This window comes from Equus przewalskii, chromosome 23 (genome assembly GCF_037783145.1).
Source record: "Equus przewalskii isolate Varuska chromosome 23, EquPr2, whole genome shotgun sequence".
Lineage (NCBI taxonomy): Eukaryota > Metazoa > Chordata > Mammalia > Perissodactyla > Equidae > Equus > Equus przewalskii.
The window spans coordinates 5087797-5100386 of NC_091853.1; the positions used below are offsets into that span (position 1 = coordinate 5087797).

Genomic DNA, 12590 nt, shown 5'->3' on the forward strand with positions numbered 1-12590 from the left:
GCTTTTTGAAGTCACGTGGAATATTCTCCAGGATAGATCACATACTAGTCCACAAAACAAGTCTCAATAAATTTAAGAAGACTGAAATAATATGAAGCATCTTTTCTGACCACAACAGTAAGAAACTAGAAGTCAACTACAGGAAGAAAATTGGAAAAGCCACAAATATGTGGGCTTAAACAACATGCTACTGAACAACGATCAGGTCAATGAAGAAATCAAAGGAAAAATAAAGAAATATGTGGAGACAAATGAAAATACAACATGCCAAAATTTATGGAATACAGCCAAAGTGGTTCTAAGAGGGACATTTATAACAATACAAGCCTACCTCAACAAACAAGAAAAATCTCAAATAAACAATCTAACAGTGCATCTCAAGGAACTGGAAAAAGAAGAACAAACAAAGCCCAAAATCAGTAGAAGGAAGGAAATTATAAAAAGCAGAGGAGAAATAAATGAAATAGAGACTAAAAAAAAAAAGAAAAAATCAATGAAACTAAGAGCTAGTTCTCTGAAAAGATAAACAAAATTCACAAACCCTTAGCTAGACTCACCAAGAAAAAAGAGAGAAGGCTCAAATAAATAAAATCAGAAATGAAAGAGGAGAAATTATGACAGGAACCTCAGAAATACAAAATATAATAAGAGAATACTATGAAAAACTATGCCAACAAATTGGACAATCTAGAAGAACTGGATAAATTATTAGAATCATACAACCTTCCAAAACTAAATCAAGAAGAAATAGAGAATTTGAATAGACCAATAACCAGTAAGGAGATTGAATAGTAATCAAAAACCTCCCAAAATATAAAAGTCCAGGACCAGATCGCTTCCCTGGTGAATTCTACTGAAGATTCAAATAAGACTTATTACCTTTCCTTCTCAAACTCTTCCAAAAAAATTGAAGAGGAGAGGGTGGTTCCTAACTCATTCTAAGAGGCCGACATTACCATGATACCAAAATCAGAAAAGGAAAACAGAAAAAAAGAAAATTACAGGCCAACATCCTGATGAACTTTGATGTAAGAATCCTCAACAAAATACTAGCAAATCGAATGCAATACTTTAAAGAGACCATACACCATGAACAAGTGAGATTTATTCCAGGTGTTGCAGGGATGGTTCAACATCCACAATCAATCAATGTGATACATCACATTAACAAAACAAGGAATAAATATCACATGATCATCTCAATAGATGCAGAGACAGCATTTGACAAGATACAGCATCCATTTATGATAAAAAAAGCTTAATAAAATGGATATAGAAGGAAACATAACATCATAAAGACCATATATGACAAACCCATGGCTAATATCTTCTCAGTGGAGAAAAACTGAAAGCTATCCCTCTAAGAACAGAAACCAGACAAAGATGCTCACTTTTGCCACTCTTATTTAAAATAGTATTGGAAGTCCTAGCCAGAGCAATCAGCAAAACAAAGAAATAAAAGGGTTCCAAATTGGAAAAGAAGAAGTGAAACTGTCACTCTTTGCAGATGATATGATTTTATATTTAGAAAACCCTAAAGAATCCACCAAAAAACTTTTAGAAATAATAAATGAATATGGTAAAGTTGCAGGATATAAAATCAACATACAAAAATCAGTTGTGTTTCTATACACTAACAACAAAGTACTAGAAAGAGAAATTAAGAATACAGTCCCATTTACAATTGCAACAAAAGAATAAAATACCTAGGAACAAACAACAAGAGAGATGAGAGACCTGTATGCTGAAAAGTATAAAACATTGTGAAAGAAATGGAAGAAGACACAAAGAAATGGAAAGATAGTCTGTACACTTGGATTGGAAGAATTGGCATAGTTAAAATGTCCATACTCCCTAAAGCAATCTACAGATTCAATGCAATCTCCATCAAAGTTCCAATGACATTTTTCACAGAAATAGAACAAAAAAATCCTAAACTTTATATGGAACAACAAAGGACCCCGAATAGCCAAAGCAATCCTGAGGAAAAAAAACAAAGCTGGAGGTATTATACTCCCTGATTTCAAAGTATTCTACAAAGCTTCAGTAATCAAAACAGCATAGTACTCCACAAAACCAGACACACAAATCAATGGAACAGAACTGAGAACCCAGAAACAAACCCACACATATATGGATGGCTATTTTCAACAAGGGAGCCAAGAATATACCATGGAGAAGGGAAAGTTTCTTCATTAAATGGGAAGACTGGACAGTCACATGCAAAAGAATGAAAGTAGAAAGTAGACTATTATCTTATACCATACACAAAAATTAGCTCAAAATGGATTAAAGGCTTGAATGTAAGACCTGAAGCCATAAAACTTCTAGAAGAAAACATAGGCAGTATGCTCTTTGACATCAGTCTTAGCAGCATATTTTCAAATACGATGTCTGACCAAGCAAGGGAAACAAAAGAAAAAAAATAAACAAATGGGACTACATGAAACTAAAAAGCTTCTGCACAGCAAAGGAAACCATCAGCAAAATGAAAAGACAACCTAACAATTGGGAGAAGATATTTGCCAACCATATGTCTGATATGGGGTTAATATCCAAAATACAAAAAGAACTCATACATCTCAACAACAAGAAAAACTAACAACCCAATTAAAAATGGGCGAAAGATCTGAACAGGCATTTTTCTGAAGAAGATATACAAATGACCAACAGGCACATGAAAAACTGTTCAACATCACGAATTATTAGGAAAATGCAAGTCAAAACTACAATAAGGTACCACTTCACACCCATCAGAATGGCTATAATTAACAAGACAAGAAATAACAAGTGTTGGAGAGACTGTGGAGAAAGGGAACTCTCATGCACTGCTGGTGGGAGTGCAAACAGGTGCAACCACTATGGAAAACAGTATGGAGACTCCTCAAAAAACTAAGAATGGAACTACCCATATGATCCAGCTATTCTACTGCTGTGTATGCACCCCAAAATCATGAAAACACGAATGCATAAAGATACATGCACCCCTATGTTCACTGCAGCATTATTCACAATAGCCAAGACTTAGAAACAAGGTAAGTGCCCATGATCAGATAAATGGATAAAGAAGATGTGGTATATTTACACAATGGAATACTATTCAGCCATAAAAAAGATGAAATCTTGATATTTGTGACAACACTGATGGACTTTGAGGGTATTATCCTAAGCAAAATAAGTCAGAGGGAGAAAGTCAAATACTGTATGATCTCACTTGTAAATGAAAGATAAAGACAACAACAACAACAACGAACACACAGATACAGAGATTAGATTGGTGGTTACCAGACGGGATAAAGGGAGCAGGGGGGCAAAAGGGATGACTAGGCTCACGTGTAAGGGGATGGATAGTAATTAATCCTTGGCCTGTGAACACGATGTAATCTACACAGAATCGAAATATAATGATGTACACCTGAAATTTATATAATGTTATAAACCAAATGTTGCCTCAATAAAAAACAAACAAATAAATAAATAAAACCAAAACCAAACAAACAAACAAAAATCTTCCTTCAAGTAATAATTTTCCTGAGACTTCTTCGGGGCGGGCAGGCCTTCGCATATCTACTCCTGCTCTACATTGTGGTCTTCAGGACGGTGCTGGATGTAGGATGCTGAAGAGCTAAGGATTCTATCCTTGTGTTACTAAGCAAGTGAAGCATTGAAACAAGAGGAAATATCTCTCTAGGAGAAGGAGCCCCACGCTCTGCTAAGCTTTAATGTTCTCTGGCAGCCTGCTTCTAACTGGAAGTTGCTGGGAAGGTCTGAGACTTTGTCAATAGAAGAACATCCTGCGCCTGTGTAAAACTTCTTTAAGGCTGCTGCACACCTTGGTTGTCTTTAACTTTATTTTTCCAAAGAACTAAAAGTGATTAAGGGATGAAGAGGGGGCAGAGAGAAAGTGGAAGGAAGTAACCGTTTTTCCCTTGAACTCACTTTGCACAGAAAGAGGTACTAGATGAAAGTGGGAGTCCTATGGCTGCCAGTGTTCCAGGTGGCTTACAAAGTTGGCAGGAATGGTACCACGGAAAGAGATTCTGCCCTCCTATGCTGTAGACCACAGCTGTGCAACTTTAGAAGCAGAATCGAAAAATATCCTTCCCTGGACTACTTGTCTTCCTCTCAGTGCCCAGTTTCTCTCCTTCCCTTACAGTTCAGCTTTTGTAACTTCTTCCCCTTTACTCTCCAGCTCCTTACCCCACCAGCATACAAAACTGCTCTTGCCAACTTTAGCACCGTCATTCTAATTGCCAAACCCAGTGAAGAATTCCACTCATCTTCCTTGACCTTTCTTTAGTAATAAATACTACTGACCACTTCCTTTTGCTTAAAATGTTTCCCTTGATTATTGTCTTGATTCTTTGCTGACACTTTGAGCAATTTTTCTGAGTCTTCCTCTGAATTTACCTAAACCCTCTGCCTTCACTTGCAGAACCAGAGATTCCTCTGGGTTCCTGCCCCATGACCCTATTCTCTTTCCACTCTGCTACTTTCCTGGGGTCTTCTCATGGTCATCATCCAATGGCCCCCAGTCAGCATCTCCATCCCTGACTTCCCTCCGGAGCATGAGGTCTACAATCCAAATGCAAAGCAAATATCTGAGCACGTGTCCGGAGGGAGCTGCTGGCAGAGGCTTCTCAAGGGCAAGGGCTTTGACTCATCAGGTCTGAATCCCAGCCATAGTAGAGAGCGGATGCTTAATGCTTAATAAATATTTTATGGATGAATGAATAAATTATTGAACAATGGCAGGAAAATGACAAAAAGTAAGATGCACGTGTGCTGAATAGGAAAATGTTGGGAAAATATGTGATAGTTATAACTAAGTACATATGGTTGCAGCAGCAACTGCATCAAATTTAAAGGTGTACTACAATTAGGTAGAAGAGCACAAGAAGGCTGTGCAAAAAAATATGCTCTTGGCACTTTGTATCATTCTGTTTGAGTGTGAGAGAAACAAGGGGCATGATGGCTCACTCTCTTGTACACCCCACGTGAGAGAACAATTGAGCAGGACTCACTCTCTTAACTCCATGTAGGTGGGCTATAGGGGTAAGTGGAGGAGAAGTAAGGGAATCAAGGACTGTTACCATAGGTGGTCTGTCTCAGGAAAGCCTGAAAGGGCATCAAATAGCAGCAACTCTTAGAAGTGGGGGAGGAGAAAGCAAATTTCAATCTAACCCTCCTGGGTGGGTGTGACTCTCTGAAAGCCTCTAGCACCAAGTGGGGCTCATATAAGGGATGTATGTTCTTACTAACAGACAATATCACTGACCTGTGGGTCTATAACCTATAGACCCTATAACCCACCTGCAAAGTCTTCCATCAAGTGGGACCAGGGAGGGAAGACCAAGGATCTCTCCCTTGTCCAAACCCTTCACATCAATCTCTCATCATCTAAATCCTGTTGGCTTTACCTTCTGACAAGATAGATACCTGGTTGTTCTCCAAATCTCCACTTTACTGCTACAGCACTAGTTCAGATATCATTGTTGCTTTCCTGGACCAGGGCAATCATCTTCTAATTGGTCTCTTTTCCTCAAGATTACCCATCTTCAATTCTTTCCCTCTAATACAGTCCAAACGATATTCCTAACACAAAAATCTGATAATATTGCTTCACTACTTAAAGTCCATCAGCTGTTCCTACTCCCTGAACAAGACATGTAATCTCTTCAAGATGCTACATGCAAGACCCTTCAAGATGTGGCTTCCTCCTATTTGTCTGGTCTCGTCTCTTGCCATTACCCCTCAATTACCCCCACACAAACAAAATTCTACATTTATAACAGACATCTTATAGTTTCCTTAATGTACTGTATGTTCCCCATGTTCTTCTTCTGCCCAGGGCACCCTTTCCTTCTTGTGTGCCTAGTTCTATAAGTCCAAAAATCTCCCCCTCAGAGAAGCCTTTCCTGTCACCAATCTCCTCCACCCCACACCACGTTATGTGCTCCCTCTATATTGCCTGTGTACTTTCCCGTTATTATTTCCATAACCATTGATATATTAATTGCCTACAATGTGTCAGGCACTGTTCTAGGCATGCATTGACATTAAAATGGTAAAAACAGACATAATTCCCATCCTGATGGAATGGACGTTCTACTGAGGGAGACAAACAATGAAACAACCACCAATAAACGCACAAGAGCACTGAACAAGTAAATGTGAAAAATATAAGATAACGATATATGCTAGGTAGAGAATTCAATGGGGTCATGTGATAGAATGACTGGTTGGTTATATAAGACAGAGAGGTCAGGGCAGATCTCTCAAAGAGGTGACATTGAAGTTAAGAGCAGAATGACGAGAAGAAACCGTATCATGAGAAGCAGGAGGAAGAGCGTTAAAGAGAGAAGAAAAGGCTAATGCAAAGTCTTTAAGGTGGAAGTGAAGTGTGGAGAGTTCAGAGAACATGAAGACATCAGCATGGCTGGAATAGAATGAGCAAGGGGAAGAAGAGCATGAAATGAAGATCTGGTGACAGATCACTCTGGGATTTGGAAGCGAAAACAAGGGGAGGAGGTTTTATTCTAAGTGAGCAGGGCAGAGGAATTTTTAAGAGAGGTAGTGATGTGGTCTGATTGATGTTGAAAATTGGGAGGTCCTAGAGCTTAATTGAAAAGATAGGTTGGGGCCAGATCTTGTGGGTCTGAAACGACAGTCGGTAGAAGGGATCCAATTTCCAGGGTTCCGAACAGAGAATCATCCTGAACAGGTGCATCTAAGAATGTTTTTTGGATGAATTAGAAGCAGGGTGGCTGAGCTGCAGGAGGCTACTGTGATAGTCCCAGTGGGAATTAAGGAGAGCTTGGCTTGGGCTGGGGTCAATGAGAAGGCAAGGGAGGGAGGTTGATGTGAGGGTCGTTGAGGAAGCGAACCACACAACTTGTTGGTGGCAAAGTCCGGATTTTACAATGCATTACAACTGACAATTTCCCTTACGTTTCTGTGTGGTGGCATAGCACAAATATTAGTAGCTCCAACTTAAAAGTAGAAAGTGAAACACAGTGAAAAACGAGGTCTCTAATCCAAAAAGCAAATTAGAACTAAAGGCAAGTAGGAGCCCAGGACATCAACTCTAAGAATCAAAGCATATATGTAAAGCAGACTACTGATTGCCATTATTTTGAGTGAAATATTAGCATTAAAAATAAAGTAGCATACCTAAAATTTTTAGTCTTTTGGACAATGGCAGAGCTATATTCCTACAAATATCAAGGGTTAATTTTGTGTTTAACTTTATAAAATTTCTGTTTTGCTTTTCAAACAGAGAAGTTAGACACCTAGAAGACAATATAATGAATGTCATTTATGAAACCACCACGTTTCTACTCTCTAGGGTTAGGTCCAGGGTCTTTCTTCAGTTCCATCTGTTCTGTGGTAAGTCATTTTGATTTTTGAGTTCTTGATTAATAATAAGCTTCCATTTACAGAATTCTGAAGCTGCACATTCTAAGAGCTGGTGGCCAGCCCAAGAGAGTGGGAATCATTTAGTTGCATTTTGAAAATCAGGTAATGGAAGAAAGAGTAAGAACTAGAAGCCACAGACCTACGATGGTTAAAAGGTATAAGTGGAAGCGAATCCAGACCTGCTCCTTAGCCCCCTAAAGCTCTGATGAATATTGGCATAATTTAACTTTAAGTCCCAAACCTGGAGCCCTTGTCTGAGAGCTATCTGATTGAAAACACCCCACCAGATAACCCTTAACCTCTTCCCTCAGGTCCTAGAGGTTAATTGAAGCCACTCTCTGAACTTGAAGCCAAATTATATACAGAGTTTGAGATTCCTGAATCCCAAAGGTTAAATGTGTTCAAGAGCAAAAGAGGAGATCTTGTCTTTGGAATATTTAAAACAATTTCAGGGCTGGAGTTCTTAGCACTTCAATGCAGAGTTCCAGTCTAATTTCAGGATGCCAACTGAGGAGCTTCTAAGCATAAAGCATAGGAGGTGATAGGGTGGAGTTCTTAACCTGGGACCCGTGTGGAGGTCTGGGAACCCCTGCAGTTGTCCCAAAGCTTGGTGTTTATGTGGATGTTTGTGTTTTCATCTAGGAAGAGAGCTTGTAACTTTCATCAGAATCTCAAAGAACTCTATGATCCGATATGTTGACAGACCTCTGAAATAAGGGAGGATCCCAAAGAGAATAGAAGGAAGGGAGAATAACTGCTCATTCATTTAAGTTGAGCAATTCAGAAGAAATATGATGTGCAAAACAGGAGACAAAGTCATCTACATTCTTATGTCATTGGGGTTCAGACTTAGGACAGACGCAGACTCCTTCCTCTTCTCTTCATCGTCCTCTCAGCTCTCTTCTCCCCAACACAGAATGTCCTCATTATAGTGGATGAGCTGAAGTGGTTTGGGCCTTACCTCATCTTCATGGCGTTTGAAAAGTGGACTACAGTAAAGTAAAGAGGTGGGATAAATCAAGTTTAAGTGCTACTTTCTCCTGGAATCCCACAGAAAGGGGCTCTAAACCAGAGACAGTCTGGCTCTTCTCTAGCCACAGACTGCAGGATTTTGGAGCCTGGAACTGTGTGAGATACTCTTGGTAAGTTGGAGGTAAAACCATGTACGTCTTATCTAGGATAATGCTAATGAGCTCAAGAATGCCTTTTTCCTTGGATCTTCCCCGGATCCCAAACTCCACTAAAGCCCAAGAATTTTCTCTTTCTCATAACAAGAATAGCTAACATTTATGAATCAGTTACTATGTGCCAGCCTCAGATCTAAATACCTTTTGGTGTAATCTTATTTAATCTTCACAATGACACTACAAAATAGAATACTATTATTATCTCCATTTTACAGATGAGGAAACTGAGTCACTAACAGGATTGAGACTTAAGGCAGAAATGGGAACCGTGTAGATGCTCCACATCAGTCTCAGCAGACTTGTAGGGCTCAGAGACAGAGTTAGCAGGGCTGGGGATGAGAAACCATTCAACCGTAGGCTTGACCCAGGGCATTTGCTCAGCCTTGCATTCAACCCAGAGAGAAGAGCAGTCCTGAAGAAGAGTGTGGAGGGTTTACCAAGATCTACTCCAAAAGCCCTGATAGGAAAAACAGCATCTGTGGAGCCAGAGGACAGGAGTCCAGATGCAGACAACATTGAATGCGGCCTTCGGTAAAGCACCCAGCCTCTGTAAGGCACAGCAGCTTCACCTGTAAAATGGGAATTACAACCTCCACTCACAAGGATATGAGGAGGGTCAAAGTGGACAGCAGGTTTTGAAATGTATACTCCAAAGGGCTAGTCAACGTAAAGCTCCATGGCTGCTGCTATTTCTCACTTTCTGAACCTTTGCCTGCCTATCTCAGCCCCAAATCACTTCAGCTCATCCCCTTCCCATAAGAAAGAGAAATGAACTTACCATCTCCTTTGCAACTCGGTTGGCTTTCTGCCGTCTGTCCAAGACAGACTTCTTATAGTTTTGCTGCCTCCCCTCAGTGTCAGTCTGTTTAGAAAAGCAACTTCCTATTCGCTTTCCAGAAATTCACCACAGCCCTTCCCCCGAGCTTAGAACGTTGATAGGACGGGAGCCCTGCTGGCAGCTTAGAAACACCAGTCACCGAGGGCACAGGGGTCACCCACTTCCATGGAAGATGGCTGGAGCAGGGGCAAGCATGAGTCATTCCTGGACGTCCAGGCTGAGCAGTGCAGGAACAGTCCCCACACCCCTAGGGGTCAGGTTTCCGTTGATTATGAGGTGAGTCCCAATGTAACATCATGTATTCAGAAAACATACTTTGTCTTAATCACAATATCCTATAGTAAATTTTCCAGTTATTGGAAAATCTCAGTGAATATTTACTATTCCAGCAGGCTTCTAAGGGAAAGGAGCAAAAATAGTAATGAAACATAATAAGGTAGGAAAGGGAAAAGCCACTGAGGGTTTTCTGGCGATTGGGAGTGATTGTTGGAAACAGTTTTGAAATGAAATATACAATAGACATGGGTCATAATTAGAAAAGAACTTCTGTTTCTCATATCATAAAGATGGAAGGCTTAGTGTGTGGGAGTCAAAGGCTGTGTGGCACTGACTCGAGCTCTGATTAAGCTACCTGAGACCCATCTTGGCTCCATGTGTGGCTTTCCATTAGGCACGTTACTTGAACTTTCTATGCCTCTGTTTTTTTCAACTGTGAAACAGAATGATAATAACAGAACCTACCTTACAGGGTTGTTGTATGATCAAAGGAGTTAGTATGTGGAGAGTGCTTGGAACCATATCTGGCGCACAGCTGGCGCTCAACAAATGTAAGCTACTGTTGTTACTTTTCAGATTTCAGACAGTAAATCAAGTACGTAGTGTCATAAGAAAACCGTAACTCCAATTTATCCTCTTGGAATTCTCGTTGTGTGGTGCTGGGTGCTATTCTTCGTTCACTCTATGATTGTCACAGCCTGTAAGTAGGCATCTCATGGATAGATTAAAAATTAATCAATTGGAAAGATCTGGAAGGAAGTCTAAAGGTAAAGATGATTTAAGGAGCTTGGGGCTGCATTTGCACTTAGGGATTTAGGACCAAGAGGAACAGCTAATTACAGAGTAGAAATAGAAAGCCTGGTGAAGGAGGTGGTCATAGGGGAACAATAGGAAGGGAACAAGAGATGTTGACAAAGAGGAAAGAATGGGGAGCTCGGAGGCAGCATGATGCCACGGTTTCAGCCCAGCCCTGGAGCCAGACTGCCTGGCTCCACCACCTACTGGCTGTGTGACCTGGGCAAGTGACTACCCTCCTTGTGACTTAGTGCCCTCAGCCATATTAGTAAGTAAGGATGATAGTCACCAATTGTCACTGCATAGAAGTGTTAGGACATTAAGCGGGTTTACATGTGAAGTGCTTAGAACAATAGCTGGCACCCTGTAAGTGTGCTGAGAGGCTAGCTATTATTTTTATAAGAATTACCTCCACTGCCTTCTGATCTTATTTCACTCTCCAGCCCCTTTTTGGCATTGCCTCATTTTTTTTTTTTTAATTTCTCGGATGGGTCTGAGGGAAGGTCCTATGTAGACTATAGGTGCTTGTTAATAATGTGTTGTAAGCTGGATAATGTTAAATTTAAGGGAGTATGAGGGAAGGAGAAAAGGAGTCCTAGGAATAGGAATGGGAGGAAAATATCAATTGACTTTGTTTCAAAGCTGTTCAGGCTGAATACCACTTGCTCTCATGAATATAGTCTATGTAGAACATTTGTGTTGTTTCTAATTATGTGGCCATCAAAAATATTATATAATTCCAGTATAATTTAATTAGTAGTGTTATTTATCTGTCTCATATACGTTTTCTCATCTCTTCATATTATACTCTAAATTCTCAGAGGGCAGGGACCCTTTTGTCGACAAAAATAATCCATAACCAATCTATAAATGAAAATTTGGGTGAGTTTATTCTGAGCTAAAATCTGAGGACCATGGGCTGGGGACTTTCTTCCCCAAGGAAGAAAGGACACCAAAGAAGTGGGGTGCACAGAGTGGTTATATACCCCCAAACAGGGTGTTTCACATATGATTGAAATGTCCCTTTTACAATAGTCGCGAGACTGTTCTGCAGGCACAGCGATTGATGGACACAGCAGGTAGCTCTGCTGTCTCGGTGAACACAGCAGGGTGGCAGGTCTGTTGTCTCGAGCTGGGTGGTCACAGGTGAGCTGGGTGGTCACAGGTGAGTGCAGCAATCAGTTCCTAGCCTAAGGAAAGATGCCTATCCCTGAGGAAATGCCAATGTGGGGGGGGAGTTGCACCTTTATCTTAAGGGCATTTGTTCTTGCCATAGGAAATGCTTAAAGCAGATATACAATGCGTGCTCAACAGCCACAGTCAGGCCCTTTTGGAAAAAACAAAGTCAGGCCGAATTAGGTTGACACCAAATGGCTTCCTCATATACTCCAATATATCCTATTGCTTGACGTTTCAATTTGTCACTTTCTTACATTAGTCTTGCTTCTCCTTGAGTATCTAGCAGAAGGCAAATAGACACTCAACAAAAACTTGTTGATTCGTTAATTAGATTGATGACTCTGGGTAGACACAACGAAAGTTCTCCCTCCCATCGTCCTCTCTGGATTCTATTTATCTTATTACAGCGGTGCAGTCACATACACAAGAAAAGGTTAAGTCCCTTCCAGGCTCCAGGCAGTGCGCTAGCACTAGGGGTCAATGATGAACAAAACCCTTGTGGAGCGCATGGTTGTTGTCTTTTGGGGTGGTGGGGGGGCATGAGATACTAAGTAAAAATCACACAAATAAATGCAGGGGGAAAAAAATGTGGTGCAATGAGAGTCTGATGGAACTTGGCCTGAGGAAGGCTCCCCAGAGAGAGTGACTTTAGAGCCGAGGTCTTAATTTGAATAAGGAGTACAAACTTTCACTTATGAAATACGTGAGTCACGAGGATGTAATATACAGAAAGGAGAATATAGTCAATAATACGTAATAACGTCACATGGTGACAGATTGTTACTAGACTTGCTGTGGTGATCATTCTGTAATGTATATAAATGTCGAATTACTATGTTGCACACCTGAAATTAATATGTATGTATGTCAACTATGTTTCAATTAAAAAAAAATTG

General features: G+C 40.4%; 1 protein-coding gene across 7 annotated transcripts in view; it reads right to left on the bottom strand.

Moving 5' to 3' along the window:
• SELP (selectin P) overlaps positions 1–9734 on the bottom strand; it is a 46599-nt gene extending 36865 nt beyond the window's left edge. For 4 of the 7 annotated variants that reach the window (XM_070591402.1, XM_070591401.1, XM_070591398.1 and 1 more), the window contains exon 1: positions 9385–9611. In XM_070591402.1, coding sequence (XP_070447503.1) covers positions 9385–9387 — 3 coding nt within the window. In that variant the 5' untranslated portion in view covers positions 9388–9611. Of the gene's footprint in view, positions 1–9384 lie in introns of all 7 variants that reach the window. The other 3 variants (XM_070591399.1, XM_008525544.2, XM_070591403.1) reach the window with 3 other exon arrangements.
• Between the last annotated feature and the right edge of the window lie 2856 nt (positions 9735–12590).